At 39.5% G+C, this 19,725-nt stretch overlaps 1 protein-coding gene across 1 annotated transcript in view; it reads right to left on the bottom strand.

The window, feature by feature from the left end:
* EYS (eyes shut homolog (Drosophila)) overlaps positions 1–19,725 on the bottom strand; it is a 272,013-nt gene that overhangs the window by 46,132 nt on the left and 206,156 nt on the right. Inside the window, exons 5-6 of the mRNA XM_011993063.1 lie at positions 10,406–10,572; positions 9,418–9,562 (exon numbers count right to left, since the gene is read on the bottom strand). Coding sequence (XP_011848453.1) covers positions 9,418–9,562; positions 10,406–10,572 — 312 coding nt within the window. The remainder of the gene's footprint in view (positions 1–9,417; positions 9,563–10,405; positions 10,573–19,725) is intronic.

Below are 19,725 nucleotides of genomic sequence, written 5' to 3'. Positions count from 1 at the left end.
TTTTTTGGTTGGTAGGCTATTAATTATTGCCTCAATTTCAGAGCCTGCTATTGGTCTATTCAGGTATTCAGCTTCTTCCTGGTTTAGTCTTGGGAGGGTTTTTGTGTCCAGGAATTTATCCATTTCTTCTAGATTTTCTAGTTTATTTGTGGAGAGGTGTTTATAGTATTCTCTGATGGTAGTTTGTATTTCCATGGTGATATCCCCTTTAAAATTTTTATTGTGTCTATTTGATTCTTCTCTCTTTTCTTCTGTATTAGGCTTGCTAGTGGTCTATCCATTTTGTTGATCTTTTCAAAAAACCAGCTTCTGGATTCATTGATTTTATGAAGGAGTTTTTGTGACTCTATCTCTTTCAGTTCTGCTCTGATCTTAGTTATTTCTTTTGCTAGCATTTGAATGTGTTTGCTCTTGCTTCTCTAGTTCTTTTAATTGTGTTGTTAGGGTATCTATTTTAGATCTTTCCTGCTTTCTCTTGTGGGCATTTAGCGCTATAAATTTCCCTCTACACACTGCTTTAAATGTGTCAGAGAGATTCTGGAATGTTGTGTATTTGTTCTCATTGGTTTCAAAGAGCATCTTTATTTTTGCCTTCATTTCGTTACATACCCAGTAGTCATTCAGGAGCAGGCTGTTCAGTTTCTATGTAGTTGTGCGGTTTTGAGTGGGTTTCTTAATCCTGAGTTCTAATTTGATTGTGTGGTCTGAGAGACAGTTTGTTGTAATTTCTATTCTTTTACATTTGCTGAGGAGTGCTTTACTTCCAACTGTGTGGTCAATTTTGGAATAAGGGCGATGTGATGCTGAGAAGAATGTACATTCTGTTGATTTGGGATAGAGAGCTCTGTAGAAGTCTGTTGGGTCCACTTGGTGCAGAACTGAGTTCAAGTCCTTGATATCCTTGTTAACCTTCTGTCTCATTGATCTGTCTAATGTTGACAGTGGGGTGTTAAAGTCTCCCATTATTATTGTGTGGGAGTCTAAGTCTCTTTGTATGTCTCTAAGGACTTGCTTTATGAATCTGGGTGCTCCCGTATTGGGTGCATATATATTTAAGATAGTTAGCTCTTCTTGTTGAATTGATCCCTTTACTACTTTGTTGGTTGAAAGTCTGTTTTATCAGAGACTAGGATTGCAACCTCTGCTTTTTTTGTTGTTTTCCATTTGTGTGGTAGATCTTCCTCCATCCCTTTATTTTGAGCCTATGTGTGTCTCTACACATGAGATGGGTCTCCTGAATACAGCACACTGATGGGTCTTGACTCTATTCAATTTGCCAGTCTGTGTCTTTTAATTGGGGCATTTAGCCCATTTACATTTAAGGTTAATATTGTTATGTGTGAATTTGATCCTGTCATCATGATGTCAGCTGGTTATTTTGCCTGTTAGTTGATGCAGTTTCTTCATAGCATTGATGGTCTTTACAATTTGGCATATTTTTGCAGTGACTGGTACCGGTTGTTCCTTTCCATGTTTACTGCTTCCTTCAGGAGCTCTTGTAGGGCAGGCCTGGTGATGACAAAATCTCTCAGCATTTGATTATCTGTAAAGGATTTTATTTCTCCATTGCTTATGAAGCTTAGTTTGGCTGGATATGAAATTCTGGGTTGAAAATTCTTTCCTTTAAGAATGTTGACTATGGGCCCCCACTGTCTTCTGGCTTGTAGAGTTTCTGCTGAGACGTTTGCTGTTAGTCTAATGGGCTTCCCTTTGCGGGTAACCCCACCTTTCTGACCGCCCTTAACATTTCTTCCTTCATTTCAACCTTGGCGAATCTGACAATTATGTGTTTTGGGGTTGCTCTTCTCGAGGAGTATCTTTGTGGCGTATCTGTATTTCCTGAATTTGAATGTTGGTCTGCCTTGCTATGTTGGGGAAGTTCTCCTGGAACATATCCTGGAGAGTGTTTTCCAGCTTGGTTCCATTCTCCCTGTCACTTTCAGGTACATAAAACAGATGTAGATTTGGTCTTTTCACATAGTCCCATATTTCTTGGAGGCTTTGTTCATTTCTTTTTAGTCTTTTTTGTCTAAACTTCTCTTCTTGCTTCATTTCATTCATTTGATCTTCAATCACTGATATCCTTTCTTCCACTTGATCGAATCAGCTACTGAAGCTTGTTCATGCATCACGTAGTTCTCGTGCCATGGTTTTCAGCTCCATCAGGTCATTTAAGGTCTTCTCTATGCTGTTTATTCTAGTTAGCCATTTGTCTAATCTTTTTTCAAGGTTTTTAGCTTCTTTGTGATGGGTTCGAACATTCTTCTTAGCTCGGAGAAGTTTATTATTACTGATCTTCTGAAGCGTACTTCTGTCAACTCGTCAAAATAATTCTCTGTCCAGCTTTGTTCCGTTGCTGGCGAGGAGCTGCTCTCCTTTGGAGGAGAAGAGGCACTCTGATTTTTAGAATTTTCAGTTTTTCTGCTCTGGTTTCTCCCTATCTTTGTGGTTTTATCTACCTTTGGTCTTTGATGATGGTGACCTACAGATGGGGTTTTGGTATGGATGTTCTTTTTGTTGGTGTTGATGCTATTTCTTTCTGTTTGTTTTCCTTCTAACAGGACCCTCAGCTGCAAGTCTGTTGGAGTTTGCTGGAGGTCCACTCCAGACCCTGTTTGCCTGGGTATCACCAGTGGAGACTGCAGAACAGCAAATATTGCAGTACAGTAAATGTTGATGCCTGATCCTTCCTCTGGAAGCTTCATCTCAGAGGGGCACTCGGCTGTATGAGGTGTCAGTTCACCCCTACTGGGAGGTCTCTCCCAGTTAGGCTGCTTGATGGTCAGTGATCCACTTGAGGAGGTAGTCTGTCTATTCTCAGATCTCATACTCCCTGCTGGGAGAACCACTGCTCTCTTCAAAGCTGTCAGATAGAGATGTTTAAGTCTGCAGAAGTTTCTGCTGCCTTTTGTTCAGCTCTGCCCTGCCCCAAGAGGTGGAGTCTACAGAGGCAGGCAGACTTCCTTGAGCTGCGGTGGGCTCCACCCAGTTCGAGCTTCCTGGCGGCTTTGTTTACCTAGTCAAGCCTTAGCAATAGCGGACGCCCCTCCTCCAGCCTTGCTGCGGCCTTGCTGTTCCATCTCAGACTGCTGTGCTAGCAGTGAGCAAGGATCCATGGGTGTGGGACCCTTTGAGCCAGGCACCGGATATAATCTCCTGGTGTGCCATTTGCTAAGACCGTTGGAAAAGTGCAGTATTAGGGCAGAAGTGTCCCGAGTTTCTAGGTACCATCTGTCACGGTGTCCCTTGACTAGGAAAGGGAATTCCCCAACCCCTTGCACTTCCCGGGTGAGGCGATGCCCTGCCCTGCTTCGACTCACACTCTGTGGGCTGCACCCACTGTTCAACAAGTCCCAGTGAGATGAACACGGTACCTCAGTTGGAAATGCAGAAATCACCCATATTCTGCATTGCTCACACTAGGAGCTGCAGACTTGAGCTATTCCTATTCTGCCATTTTGGAATGATCTCTCAAAACGTTTTCAGAAACAAAAAGCATGAAGTAATTTCTCATGGTGGAAAAAAAAATGGGTTCAGTTATGGAAGGTAGAGAATGTACTTTCCAACTTAGTTTTCACTAGCATTTTTACTGACAAGCACCATTCTCTGCATGCATCAATATTTTCTCCTTATGAGAGAGCAGTGATTGTTTTTCCTCAGGCTTAATCTTTGTTTTCCTCCAAGTACTGCCATTTACTATTACACGCACACATAGGCCATGACCAAAATACTGTACTGACTGAAGAAATGAATGAATGCTAGATGCTTTACAAATGAATAACCAACTAGCTCAATTATCAAAGCATGACTTCCCATGCCTTTTACAGAGCGAAATGCACTTTGCGGAAAGCAAAAGTATAAGTAGATGACAGAGTCAGGTAAGTCTGAGTTCAGATATGATCTCTCCCACACAACGGCTACATAATGCAAAGTCTAACCGAAGCTAATCTTTTTACCATTAAAATGGGGACAAAAGTAGCTATTTCATGAGTTAGGAGGAATAAATAATATAAATAAACTATCTGTACAACGCCTATAAATTAGTAGGTCCTGGGTTCCATGCCACCATTCCACCCTCTATCACACTGTCTCAGGTATCTTCTATTTCTATGTCATAAAATTGCAGATTTCTTCTTAGCAAAAATTATTGGATGCTAATACTGGATTTTTAATTTTTTTATAATCATACACAGGAATACTTTGTTAAATTACTATAACTTAATGTCTGGAAGTGTTCATTTTAAACTGTTTCTTTTTTATATGGGTAAATAAAATGCTTTTGTTATAACGAACTATTGAAACATGTTTTTCACTAAAAATGTGCCAATTTAGAGAAAATTTAGCCAATACAAATAGTGAAATGCATTTATTTTACAGAGAGATGCCTCATGTCAGTCAACATATCATGTTTTTTAAGCAATTGGAGTGATTAAACTGGAAGACATTTGTGGAATATATATTATTTTATTATTAATGTAGTAGATAAAACATAATCTGCTTGGTGTAGTACCGTGAGACAAACATTCAGTACATAATGCATATATCTTGTATGTGATATGGAGCCATGAGCCATGTGTATATTGAAAATTAGACTGATTAGATACCAAACAAGTAATAACTATTTTATTTTTTTAAACAGCAGAAGGTTTTTAAATTATTGCAGTAAACTAACTACATTTTCCCGTATGGGCTCTTCTTTGAAGAATCTCATATGATTAAAAAAAGGAGAGAGAAAAAAATTGAACTCGCAAGAAACCAAAAGTACTGACAGTGTTGGCTATTTTTAGATGAGAATAACTCTCCTTTACAGGGTTGTTAATGAATCTGAATCTATCTCATGTCCACTCTATTCAGTTGAATAGTAAATATTTAATAACCTCCATATGAATAAGCACTAGTTGCTGTAACACTAGAAGCTTATTTCCTGTTCATGTAAAGTCCAAAGGGTGGTTAGGGTTGGCATCAAGGTGGGTTGGCAAACAGTACAGGACTATGCAGAGGGTTTTCATAGGTAAGGCCTGGAAGTGGCAACTATTACACCTGCTGACATCTCACTGGCCAGAACTCAGGCACATGGTCATGCATAGCTGTAAGAGAGTCTGGGAAAGATCTGGTGGTAACAACATGTCACAAACATGTATTGTGTGAAAGCACCATTCCAGGTGCTGGAGATCTGTTATCAGTCCATATCTTCTTTTCTTCCTTCCTTCATTCTGTGCCCAGTCTGAGACTACCATTCATGAGCCTCACTCTGAGAACTCTGCAGCTTTGTAGCAGATGCAACTTTGGAAAGCAGAGAAGAGGAGAACTGCTCTTATTAAGGCAGATAAAACAGTAAGGCACAGTGTATTTGGCAGATGTAGATTATTTAAGGTGGTTAATACCTTTATGAGCATTAAAAGTCATAGAAAAAATAATGGTTCATTATAAGCCATTTTTTAGAACAAAAACAAATGGGCTTTATTATCAGTAAGGATTTGTATTTCAGATCACGAACTTTGGATTAGAATTATTTATCAAGAGTTTATAGGAATCGGCTGTGTGCGGTGGCTCAAGCCTGCAATTCCAGCACTTTGGGAGGCCGGGGCAGGCAGATGGCTTGAGCCCAGGATTTTGAGACCATCCTGGGCAACCTGGAAAAACCCTGTCTCTACTAAAAATACAAAAATTAGCCGGGTGTGATGATGCAGTTCTCAAGTTCATGGAGAGTAGGCCAGACCTGGTTGAATGGCTGAGAACACCATAAAAACAGACCTTTGACCAAGTACCCTGAGACTAGGATCCACTGAAAAGCTATTTTCACCAAATGAATTGTTATAACAATTTAAAGCATGTCTTTATTTTATAACTCTACTTCAAGATAAATCAGCTTTGTAAGGATATGTTAGCTGGGTTTGGTGGCTCAGCTACATGGGAGGCTAAGATGGGAGGATTAATTGAGCCCTGGAGATGGAGGTTGCAGTGAGCTGAGATGGCACCACTGTACTCCAGCCTTGATGACAGAGTGAGACTCTGTCTAAAAAAAAAAAAAAAAAAAAAGTAAAATAAAGAGTTTATAAAAATGTTAAAGCCTAGATCAGATAATATTTTATTGCATGATTTAATTGTAATTCTAAGGACAAATGTGATATCTTTACTCTAATTATTAAATTCAGAAAATTCCATTTGCTTTGCATCATTATGACTAATTAATGTGGTGGCTTCCACATCATTCTCAGCAAACTAACACAGGAACAGAAAATAAAATACCTCATGTTCTCGCTCATAAGTGGGAGTTGAAAAATGAGAACACATGGACACAGGGAGGGGAACATCACACACCAGGGCCTGTTGAGGGGTGGGGGGCAAGGTGGGGGAGAGCCTTAGGACAAATACCTAATGCATGCAGGGCTTAAAACCTAGATGACAGGTTGATGAGTGTAGCAAACCACCATGACACATGTATACCTATGTAACAAACCTGCACGTTCTGTACTTATATCCTAGAACTTAAAGTAAAAAAAAAAAAGAGAGAGTGAGACAATTTAAAAAATACATGGTGGCTTCCAAATCTGGGAGGCTTGTTAAAATGCAAATTTTTAGAACCCACTGTAAAGATTTCAATTCAATAGTTCTTGGGTAGGCTTCAGAAATCTGTATTTTTAAGAAGTTATCTTATATTATTCTTCAGAACCAGTAGAGATCAGCTTTGGGAACCATGGCTTTATGGTACAGTTGCAATTTGGTTGTCATAGTAGAATGGTAACAATATGGTGTGATTTATAATAAATAGTAAATGCTAGTTTAGAGTGGAGGGAAGGCAGACATTAAGAGAGGATCCAAGAGATGAGTGATAAAATTAGGGGATCTCAAAGTCCTGAATTTTCTATAAGACTGTGGCATAAGTGGCAATTCCCAAGAAGACTCGCCCAAGATTCCCATTCTCACTAAGGACTGTGGCAGTTGACATACTTCCAGGAGTGTGCAATCTTAGTGTTTCTGTCAGAGAAGGGGCCAGCTATGTGTGTGCTGATCTCAGGCTCATTGGCACACTTAAGGAGAAAATGACAGGTCTTGATGAAAACCTCTTTTTATTCTCATCCTTAAGATACAAAGAAAAGTTCCTAATAGAATGGAGAAAACAACATCAAAGGAAACCAGGAAGCATTAGACTTCAACAAATGTGCAAATATTGAAACCTATGATAGCAGGATAGAGTAATGAGTTAACATTTATTTAGTCCTTATTGAATGCTGGTTTCTGGGCTAAGCACTTAACACAATTATTTTACTTACTTGATCAATCCATAAAAACTCTATGGAGTAGGTATTTCTATTTTGCAGAGGAGAAAATGGAGGTGCAGAGAATCTAAATAACAGGCTAAAAGTTATGTAGCTAATAGGTGACAGTGTCTGCATCTGAAGACAAGCTGATTACAGAGTCTGTGCTGTTAACCTCTGTTTGTGTTGCAGAGAAAGGGGAGCAATCACGTGACTGGAGCTGTGCCTCTCCCACGTTTAGCACCATCATCAGTGCTAACACATAGGACTTGCTCTAAGCCAGGCACTAATCTGTGTTCTCTCTCCATTAACTCACTCTCAGAACTACATAGCAAGAGAAGTGCTGTTATTATCTCATTTTACAGATAAGGCAGGGGGAGGTTAGGTGACCGGCCAGGTCATGAACCATATAGGTGGCAGAGGTTTGACACGTATCTTGCAAGTTGGGTTCTAGAAGCCACACTCTTATCTTTGATGCTATACTAGCCTCTCATACAGAAGAATTATCCATTTCAAAGTACTTATATAAGGATTGTGTCTATTAATAAAAGACAACAGGTTTTGATTACCACCCTTCAGTGTCTCTGCTTCATTTAGTGGAAGATATACTTCTTTCACATTCATAGCTTTACCCATCCCTTTCATTGAATATAATGTTTTAAAAAACTCATTGATTTGTTATGCCTTTACAATCCTTTTCATACTGTTTCCTGCTGTGAAAAAATCATTGAACTCTCTATTACAGTTAGTGGATTAATATGCTCTAAACTATTCTTTAAGACACCCTTCTGAGAATCAGCACTGATTACAAGTTCAAAGAAAAAGTTTCTTTGAGAGCCTTGACAAAATAATTTTATTAGAATCTGACCTTGTATTATGCTGGATTAGCTGTGTTGCTTTTATATGTTTCAAGTACATGGCCTCCTGCATTTGTGTTCAGGCAGAAGTCAGTCAAGGTTGGGAAAAGAATGCAATGAAGTACGTAGATAACTCAAATGCCTGAAATGGTGCTTGATAACAGCTCCTGTCTCTCAGGGATCCTTATCTCTGACCCTTTACTTTTCATGGAGAGTAGACTGGACCTGGTTGAGTGGCTGAGGACACCATAAGAACAGACCTTTGAACAAATACCCTGGGACCAGGATCTACCAAAAAGTCTATTTTCACCAAATAAATTATTATAACAATTCAAAGCATGTCTTTATTTTAGAATGCTATTACAGTATGAATCAGCTTTATAAGGAAGATCCAAGCCTGTATTCCTATTTGAACACAGGAAGACAGACTGTGGCAATAAGACAGACTGTGACTCACCCAAACACAATGTTCCCCTTAATCCCCTTGGCTGGCTCTGGCCTCTGTGGGCTACCCCTTGGTGGTATGGATGGGTTAACTGCTGTCTGTCTCTTGCCTTTTAAACTCCAAAGTTAGATGGAGTTTCAATTTTTACTGTGACTCTTTGAAGTCTACCCTGCTCAGCCTAGTTTAAAAAGCACCCTGTATAAACAATTACCCATAATCCTGGTTGCTTAAAATCATGCTCTCGATTTCCATTTTCCCACTGAACTTATCACATTATACGACTAGATAATTAATTAATTACATTTAGTGTTCCTCTCTCCAACTAGAATAAGTGCAGAAATCTTTTATTTGTTCATTAAAACATTCTAAACATCTAATACATATGCAGTAAGTGGTCAATAAACAGTAAATGAGGCCAGGCACAGTGGCTCATGCCTGTAATCCCAGCACTTTGGAGGCCCAGGCAGGTGGATCACCTGAGGTCGGGAGTTTGAGACCAGCTTGATTAACATGAGAAACCCCGTCTTCTGAAAATACAAAATTAGCTGGGCATGGTGGTGCATGCCTGTAATCCCAGCTACCTGGGAGGCTGAGGCAGGAAAATTGCTTGAACCCAGGAGGCGGAGGTCGTGGTGAGCCAAGATTGCATCATTGAACTCCAGCCTGGGCAACAAGAGCGAAACTCCTCTCAAAAAAAAAAGTAGTAAATGAATGTTTCTGATTAAAATCAAACTTTGTTCAAGTCTGAAAGCAAACTATGTAGCTGGTTTGGGAAATAGAAGTATACTCTTTAAAATATTTTTTCCCTCAACGTTTGAAATAAGTAGGTATAGTATAAAAAATGTCCATGCCTTACCTTGAAAACCATTTTTAAAATCTGCTCCATTTGGTAAGAGATCTGGAGTATATTCACTGTAGCCACCTACATAAAACTGACTGAAGACATTGAGACCAACCAGTCTTCCTGGGGCGATAATGGATTTATTTTTATGATCATCTACCTTCAAAAGGAGAAAAAAATCAAAACCTATTTAAAAAGGAATTAATTCCCCAGGGAGAACTGTTAAGATACTCTTTTATTATTTCCCATTAACTTGGCATAAAAAATTTACAAAGACGGGGATTTTGAAGAAATATAAAACACGATACCACTCAATTCTCTGCTTCTCTGCTGGTGTCTGTTACCACGGATATATTAATAGAGCAATCATGGTTTTGCATTTCAATCAAAATCAAAGTTCTTCAAAGATTAGGTGCTGGCATCCTGCTGATTCCCCTCCATTTAGCCTTCCTTCTCTTCTATCAATTCTCCATAGAACCACCAGAGTCATTTATCAAAAATTAGAAATCAACATGGTACCCACCTTCCTGTTTTAAGTAGCTCATCATAGTTCTTTTGATAAAAATATAAACTTCTTAGCACATCTAAGCCCTTTGATAATATAGACCTTATCTGTCTCTAACCACTTCTCTTGCTCCCCCATCTCCTGACCTCAAAACCACGCTGAACTACTTGCATTCTTTAAGCTAATACTGACCATTCCTTAATTTAATACTGACCATTGTGTTCTTTCCTAACTCCTATTTGAAGTTATGCTCAAGCATCACCTTCTCTGGGAAGCACTTTCTGACTCCTCTCTCTCACCCTTATCTATGTTAGTAATCCCTCTTATCTGTTCTTACACCACTTAATTGTAATCATCTCTCTATTTCCCTAGTTGGTACAATAGTCTGTGAATTTCGTGGATGCAGGCATCATGGGCTATTCACCTCTGTACCTTAGCACAGATCCAACAATATACTAGTGCTCACTTTGTGGAAGAGACAAAGGAATGACTCTTTACCTTCAGCCAGCCCTCTTGGAAGAACTTCCCCAGATGAACAGTGTGGACTCCAAGGCTCAGATTGAGGGGATCACTCCTGATGCTTGCTATGCCAGACCCCAGGTTATAACTATAAACCACACTGCCATTGAGCAGGCCCACAGCCAGGAAGTCATCGCCATTCAACCCTGGAATGAGAGGACACATGGGGAAAGCTCACTGAGAGGAAATTCAGGAGTTCCGTCAGCTTTATTCTACTGACTGGTTCTGAATTACAGATCAGTATGGTAAGTTATAATACGTATTTAGTCTCTTGTCAGCATTTAGGTACATGTGCAACTGGCTGTTGTTATTCCCAGCCCCAGAAACAGAGCACCAAGAGTTTATGTCTTTGAAGCCATGAGGGTTCTGGTCAACCTGGGGAATGATCAATGATCACCTAAAAAGCTGAATGGGATTAAAATCTCCTTTTGTCAGATTGAAATTCAGTATGCACTTTACAATAAGGAGAACTTCACAACGGAGTAGAACTGCTCTGGTAGCTAAGAAGATTCAAAAGGCTGAGATGACCTAGCGTCAGCTTTCAAGTTCTTTCTATGATTTGAGAATAGTATAAAGATCAATTTATTCCTATCATTGCTCAGAATATGTTATCATTATTCTATTACAAAAGCTCTTAACCATGCCCCATGACCATTTAAAGGTGGGTTGTTTCTGTGTTCCCTCTTCTCTCTCTCCTTGCATTAGTTCAGAGCCATTCATGCAATACAGTGAGTTACAGGACCCAGAGCACTCAGGAGACAGTTCTTAAAGACCCACAGGACAAGGGAAGTGGTTGGGAGAGACCCAGCATTAATCACTTAGGGGAAGATGCTAGCAGTATCCTTGGTGGGATTAAGAAGTCTATATGATCAGTTGGTATATAGCAAGAGATCTGTTCACAGGAAGCAGGGACCCAAATACGTCACTGAGCTTCTGAAAGGTATGTTAGTGGGTGGGGCAAAAGAATAATTCAATACTGAGGCTAGCAGTCAGGAAACTGAGGCAAAGACTTCTGCTTAGAGGAAGGACATAAGAACCCCCTAGATGTAAGAGGTTTAAGCATGGGGGAAAAAGTTGAATTGCGTCCTTGACATAGAAAAAATTTATTATGAGTATACACAGACTCCTCCATCTGCATTTATAGGAATGATGCTTTGTCTGTTGACTGGGCTTCTATTGTTACTTTGATCAGAGTAAAGGAGAGAAAGATCTGCAGGGATGTAGGTTTCCAGACAGGGTGGAGAGGTGGGCTTCCTGAGGCAATGGAAAGTGGAAGACAGAGATATTATTTAGAGATACTTGAACGCTGCCTCTGCTTTTCTAAAGGTTCTGCCATGGGCCCTGAGCGGAGTTACTTTTGAAAACTCTCTAGGTGAGTCTAATATACAGTCATGGTCAAGAGTAACTGTATTAAGTGGCCTACCATTGACCAAGTACATTGGGAACTTAAGGCAAGTCTCTTTCTTACTTCCTCTCATTCTGGTGATTTCTTCCCACCTGCAATGCTGCATCAGGTTAGCTGGGTTGTATATTTAAAATGGAAAGTTCAATGTTTCCGGAGAAAACGTAGATTCAGGAAGGCAGTTAGAAAGGCAGAAAGGAGAAAAACTACTACTAGAGTTTGGAGATAGTCTTTCAGGCAGCTGTTGGGATATAGAAGAAATTCGGAGGGGTGGAGGAGAAAACATGAGATTTTTCTGTGGGTTGCGAATGGAAATTTTTCTCAGAGCTTCTGAAGGGGATTTGAATTGTCTTTCAAATTGTCCAGGTTATTGCAATGGAGCCAGTATTGTGCCAGTTGAACTGTAAGGTAGTGGGAGGGCGTATTGATTTCAGCTATATCCTTCTTTCCTTTCTGTCTTGTGCTCTCCTTGAGAGCCCATTTCATGCCAGGAGCATCATTATTATCCTTAGGTCCTTGACGGCCTGGTGAGGAGGAGATAGGAGGTTTGTTTCAAGTTCCATGAAGAGCAGAGTAGAAACAAATGAGAGCAGTCATTAAGACAAGGTGAGGAGGAGGGTTAGGAAAGCAAAAAGGCGATTTTTCAGTTTGTTTCTGAGCTCACCCAGAAAAGGACAACCAAGAGCTTGTTAGATGAAAAAAGAGGATACAGTGAAGAGTGCTGTTTAAATCAGAAGGGAGAACTTTGCAGCAACCCAGGAGGAACAGAGAAGAACAGGGTGTATTTAAGAACTGCTGGGGTTGGGTGCAGTGGCTCACGCCTGTAATCCCAGCACTTTGGGAGGCTCAGGTGGGCAGATCACGAGGTGAGGAGATCGAGACCATCTTGGCCATCCTGGCTAACACGGTTAAATCCCGTCTCTACTAAAAATACAAAAACAAAATTAGCCGGGCGTGGTGGTGCATGCCTGTAGTCCCAGCTACTCGGGAGGCCGAGTTAGGAAAATGGTGTGAACCCGCGAGGTGGAGCTTGCAGTGGGCCGAGTTCGTGCCACTGCACTCCAGCTTGAGCGACAGAGCGAGATACCATCTAAAAAAAAAAAATGAAGAAGAAGAAGAACTGCTGGGATGTGGGCTTGACTGGCATTTACTGCCTGTGGCAGGAAAGGAAACTGAAAAAGGAGAAAGGGCTATATCTTTAAGGGCCTAATATGCTACAATGAATTATTTAAGTATTTTACCGGAGACTCTTAGGAATCATGAAAGGATATTGAATAAGAGAAGTGTATTAGATCTGGATGTTAGAAGAATCTCCTAGTAATGTTGAAGATAGAATATAGAGATAGATAAGGAGGCTCACTGGAATGTCATTCAAGTGATTCAGAAGAGGAAATGATACTGAAATACATTAAACACCTAAATAAATTAAAGTAGTGGCAGAGGGGACAGAAAAAGGGGGAGGAAATTTGCTTGTGATTTGGAAGGAAAATTTGAAAGGACAGATCAATTTGGGTGAAGAGTTGAGGAAGAGAGAGGAGTTGAGGGTGGTTCTGCAGAATCTGGCTTAAAGAACAGGTTCAGTGGCAGGGTCAGTCATGGAGTTAGGAGCCTGGGAAAGGAACAGTTGGGGGGAAAAGGCTGAATTTAATTTACAGGTGCTCCTGCCTATAGACCTGTCCCAGGGCAAAGGACTGTGGATGCACCAAGAGGAGGGGATAAGGAGAGCCAGGGAACTAATCACCCATCAAGCAGATGACAGCATCCTATTCCCATGCCATGAGTCCATCAGGTTGCTTTCCTTTCCTCTGCTACTCCTTCCACTCTAGACCTTCCCTGAGTATCAACTCTGGTAGTAAATGATGGAGTAGATAAGAGGAAGAAAAGTAGTTTACTGCCATGGCCAGTACCTAGAAAGTGACTTGGAAGTGCTCTAGAGTGTTTCCAAACCGAGAAGTTCTTTACAATCACTTAGGGAATGTTTCAAAAATACACTCTCTGGAACCTGTCTTATACCACTTGCATGAGAGTCTTTGAAGCTAGATCCTAGAAATATTTTATTAACAGGATCCCCAACGGGTTTTTTTTTTTTTTTTTTTTTGTAATAAGGCCAGATTGGTATTAGTACCTGTAAGAGGGCCAAGGCATGAAACTTGTGCGGTTGAATGGGGCTTTAAGTTCCAAAGCACCCTGTTGCTTGGTTTAATGCTCTGTGTCACTGTCTTGAAATTCTTAATACTTTTATCTTTGAACTGTGTTTTGAAAGTGAAGTCCATGAAGCAACAAACATGAGTGGTAACAGAGGAGACCCATAAATACAATATGCATGTTTGCTCTTTCACATGTAAGGCTTGTGATATCCCATGAGAACAATGTTTCCACAGTACTGGGAGTTCAGTGATATGCAAAATGAGTACATGCTAAATATATTATGTTTAATGACTAAGTGGGGGATCTGACAGTCCCAAGAGGCCATGCTCCGTTTGGGCCAGAACTTACTTCAAGTGCAGGAAGAAGGGAGTGGTGGTCTAAGAAACATGAACCATCAAGGAACTCTATTATTTCATCATTATTCCTGCTACTTTTCTGTATTAGCTAATTATTTACACTGAAAATGATGACAGAGAAGAAAAGAGAAAGAGAAAGAAGTCCACAATTCCTTTTCCTCTCACTCCTACCTAACTCATCAGTAGCCAAAGGTCGAGAGTGTTGATAGTGTGCATATCAACAACTGAAATAAAGAGAGTTAACTTAAATTTGTGTAGTGTCTCTGGTGTTCTGTTAATAAGGAAGTACATATGCATGCACAAGCTTTGAAAGATAAATTGTGTAATTTTGGTGATTTTGCATGTGTGTTAAATACTTTTCTATTTTAAACTGGCATTGCAGAATAAAAAGGCAAACTCCCTTGTTCAAAAAGCAGGGAGAAATGAGAGAAATGAGAACCACCCTCAACTCCTCTCTCTTCCTCAACTTTTCACCCAAATTGATCTGTCCTTTCAAATTTTCCTTCCAAATCACAATATTTTCTATTTTAAAGTGGCATTGAACAATATAAAAAGAATGGTAAAATTTAATATTTTAATTTTTTAACTTAGAATGGCATAAATGCAAATAAAAGACATTGTGTTGTCTTTCTAAGTTAAGATTAGTCATTCTAAGCTTATTCTTACTCATTCTAAGTCACTATAATGTTGAGAGATCAGTGAAGACAGAAAAATGCTTTATATTTTAGTATCTTTAATGGCATTTCTCCCTGCTTTTTGAACAAGGGAGTATGCCTTTTTATTCTACAATGGGTCCCACAAATTATGTAGCTGTCTTTCCTTGGTGTCATCATAACACAAATCAGGAAAGAACAAAATGAAAATGAGACCTTCCTGAACATTTGAGGCCACTTAGAGCCTTTGTATGTAGATGAGACACTGAAACCTGTCAGGGCAGTATGTGTGGGGTGATGCTGATGCACACATGGATGTCTGAAAGCGACGTGGCTGCTAGGTGGTGGAGTCTGAGTCTGAAGACAGCCTGGTTCCAGAGCCTGTACTCTTAAACACTGTCCATGTCCATGCAGCAGAGAAGGAGAAGCAAGTCTGACTGGGGTTGTGCCCCTCTCTCACACCTTCAGCACCCCCTTCCCAAATGCTTCTTTCTGGAAAACAAGAAGGGATGATAATATCTCTTCAGATTATTCTAAGGATTAAGTGAGATTTAATGTGTAAGCATTAGTCCACTGGCCAACCTAGCACATAGTAGGTACTCAATAAATGCATATTTCTTTCCTCTTCTCAGCAACTCTGGCCTGACCTTAACTGTGTGTACCTGATTTCATCCCCCCATTTTATGAAGTCTGGAAAGCAGGCATTCCTGGCTCCTAGTTAACCTCTTGGGTCGGGAACAGGAGTCAGGAGTAGTACAATTTTTCTCTCTATTTTTTGTTTGTTTGTTTTATTTTTTTGGCTATAGCCCAAATTGCTTCAGGGCATTATTTGATCCAAATAAAAGTTTTTCAAGGATCAAACATGGAAATGTAATGAAATGACTTGAAGTCATCATTTTTAAGCATCGATTTTTATATCTTATGTCACGTTCCTGGAATTTCTTATAATGGGAATTTCTTGACTTAACAGCCCATAAGCAATGGCATATTCAAACAACCAACAGTGCCATAGAATTATTTCATTCTCAAATTCAGCTTTCTATTAAACATTATTCTTCGAGTAGCTTTGGGAAATACATGAGCAATTTATATTTTTATATTTGTCAAGTTACAAAGAAACAGGTGAAAATCCACATTTGTAGTGTCATGTAGAAATGTTTAGCAATTGACATAGTGAGAGTTTTTTTCATGAAAAGAATTGGAACCAAGCTCACTTGGTGTGCAGAACACAAACCCACAGTGAATCTTAATGAAATCAGGCTTAGGAAGATTTTTAGACAAGGCAAGAGATACTTGTTGGATATTACTTCAGAGCTGGTGCTAAGAAGGAAGGATTTTGAGAGATTATGTTGTGCAAGTAGTAAAAAGAGGAGGAAGGAAACAATAGGAAGTGACTCTACATGAATAGTAGTTAAGAGTAACAAGATCTGGGAAGTGAATAAAAATCCTTTAAAAATGCGCAGGAAAAAAACCAACAACTGGATCTCTCTTAGGCTAGAAAGAAAAGTCATACATACAGTGAAGAGTGCTGTTTAAATCAGAAGGGAGAACTTTGCCGCAACCCAGAAGGAGGAGAAAAGAACAGGGTATGTTTAAGAACTGCTGGGGTCCGGCGCGGTGGCTCACGCCTGTAATCCCAGCACTTTGGGAGGCCGACATGGGCAGATCATTAGGTTAGGAGATCGAGACCATCCTGGCTAACACGGTGAAACCCCGTCTCTACTAAAAATACAAAAAAATTAGCCCGGTGTAGTGGCAGGCGCCTGTATTCCCAGCTACTCGGGAGACTGAGGCAGGAGAAGGGCGTGAACCCAGGAGGCGGAACTTGAAGTGAGCAGAGATCCGTCTCAGAAAAAAAAAAAAAGAAAAGAAAAGAAAAGAAAAGTCATAACAACTCCGTCAACAGCGTCAAGCAGTGAGTTTCGAAGTGGGTATGTTGTGGCAAGCCATACTTGGCATTATACCGGCAACTCATAAGATTGGTTAGAGCACATCTCCTGGGGGAACAAGATGAGATGCTGTGGTCAGAATACTATCTGGCCTCATAATGCACCAAGAATAGTGATTTGTTAATGGAAGTAAGGACTTAGTCTAGGTGAAGAAGTGGATGGTGGCATTGTTAGGGATGGGAAAGATGATGAAACATGGAAACAAGGTAAAGGATGCTGCTATGAATATTCTGAAAGAAAAGTGCAAAGTAGTTGAGACGAGAGTGTCAGGACATTCTAAGATGTCTCAGATGGGTTTTAAAACTTTGATGCAGGAGGTATGAGTGGTGGTGATAGTAACAGATCTTAAATAGATACCACCTTGGGAGCAAATAAGAAAAAATGTTTTTGTCACAAGCATATAATTATAGTTAAGCTTATGGCATTTTTTCCATAAATTACTTAGGTCTGCTTGCAGGATTTTTCCGTAGTTGGTTTGATGTTAAACCTAAAGGTTTTACTGTGTATATTGGTAGTTCTCCAACCTGGCTGAACCTTGTCAGCATAGCCTCTGATTTAATTCGCACGTAAGAACAAGAAGGGGAAATCTATTATATAGGAATGAGGAAAAGAATCAAAGGTTTCAGAGAGTATGCCCAGGAGAAATTGTGCAAGTCAGCTTGACCTGAAGGCAAAAGAGAGAGACATAACAAGGAGTGAAAATTGTCAGAACTCTGTGGCAACCCTGAGTGCCTTATGGTAATCATTATGAAATTCTCATGAGAAAAAAACATGCCTATGAAGTAACTGTAATTAGAAGTGGTCTAATTAGTTCCACCTTGAAGGACTGCCTGGACAAGAGTAGCTAGTGGTTCAAGCCATGGATTCATTAATGAAACCCTCAAAGGAAGCATAAAATTCATTTATAAAAGATGTAATTCAAGTCTGTGCTTTGGAGAGACTTTAGAGGCACACCTGTCCTGCTGTTTCTCTTACCAATTCTCACTAATCATTGTGTGTTGTAAGTTACAAAGCTGTACATGCTTGTGTTCTCACTTGGTGTGCTTAGGGCATACCCCAGAAATTAGAACTACTTCTCTGGAAGTGGCAGGAGCTCATTCTTAAGTTCTTTACATAAGGGTTCAGAATGGTTTAGAAGGCTGTTCCTTGGATTGTTCTAAAGGGGCATATTGGAACTCTAAAACATTTATGTAGACAGTGCTGTGAAATTCATGTGTATTTCAGCACACTCCAGTTAACACAAAGATTAATATTGTGACTTTTAACATCATAGAAACATGGTAATCCTCAGATGATCCAACAGTCTTTTAATTCCAATAGATTAAATTTCCTAAAGTATTTCATTTAGAAGGAAAGGTTTAACAGTAAAGGAATAATAGATGTAATTTGTTATTTCTTCAAACACTTATTCTAATATGGTAAAATAGTATCATTTATTAAATCTAATTTATTCCTCTAATATGATAATGTACTTTGCAGAGTTCAGCAAAGTCCCAAGTAGTACAAGGACATGAGTGCTTAATCTTGGACATTTCGCTAATTTAAGTTCTGGCTGCTCACTTCCAGTTATCTCACTCTTTTGAAAAAAACTGATAAAGATAACACCTCATAGGATTGTCTCTAGGAATGACTTCAAGTGTTTTAAAAGATATTTCCAAGTGGATTAAGAAATTCTAAGTGACAAGTTAATTTTTCTTCTCCCTTCTTCCTTTCCTGTCAAGGCTGAAAGAGAAAATGTAAGAGGAGCCACAACAATGGTGCTGTGGTTCTTCCACCAAAGGAATATTGCTTACAGAATGGCGCTTGATTACTGGTGGGAGTTCCCATCTGGAGGAACCTTTTGTGAAGATACTTTTGCAGCCATATTTGATTATAGTTCAAGGGCTTGTAATGCCTTTGATTTGTGAAAGAAGGAAACGATCTTTTGATTAAATATTCTTAATATAACAAAACAATGATTCTGAGACAGAGACACCAAGATAAACCTAATTCAGTTTCAGTTGTTTTTTTCAACTGACTGTGAGAGGGTATAATCAGTTTTTAGGAAGAAGGTGAAATTAGATATGAATGAAAAGTTAGATACATGTGAAAGGTCTTAGGAAAATTATAGAAGTTTATGCAATTTGAATCAAAACTAAAGTAAAACAAAAAATATATATCTAGGTTGATACGTGAGAAACAAGACCCAAACAAGTGAAAGTCCTTACTACCAGAACAAGATGTATTGAATGGTACAGGATTTTAGACATTTGAGCCATTTTTATCCCATATTCAGTTACAGTCTCTACTTTAGGGGATGCTAAACTAAAATTAAGATGACTAAAGATTTTGGATTAACTCTTAAAGAGCATATAGTCTCTGTTTATCTTAGATCTGTATAGCTCCTGTTCATAGTGACAAACTTTTGGCTTCCTGTTCCGTTCATATGATTATTCAGTTATGGATATTCTAGGGTTTTGAGAGCATTAGAACCATGTACAGCCATGACCATGATGTTTCATCATTAGCCATTGAGCACAATGGATACAATATAGTGTCTACCTCATGGGATTAAAACCATTAAAATGTAGGCAATGTAGACTGGCACTTGTTGTGGCCAAATTAATACGGTGTCCTGACTTGCATCTGTGCTAGCGAACAGACAGTACGGAAGGGTTGATAGGAACAACAAATCCAGTGCTGTGCTCAGAGCATACAAAAATGTGATAAAATGCTTTAAAGTTCATATGGAACCAAAAAAGAGCCCGCATCTCCAAGGCAATCCTAAGTCAAAAGAACAAAGCTGGAGGCA

Source organism: Mandrillus leucophaeus, unplaced genomic scaffold, assembly GCF_000951045.1.
Source record: "Mandrillus leucophaeus isolate KB7577 unplaced genomic scaffold, Mleu.le_1.0 Scaffold424, whole genome shotgun sequence".
Classification (NCBI taxonomy): domain Eukaryota; kingdom Metazoa; phylum Chordata; class Mammalia; order Primates; family Cercopithecidae; genus Mandrillus; species Mandrillus leucophaeus.
This window is presented reverse-complemented; position numbering and strand designations above follow the sequence as displayed.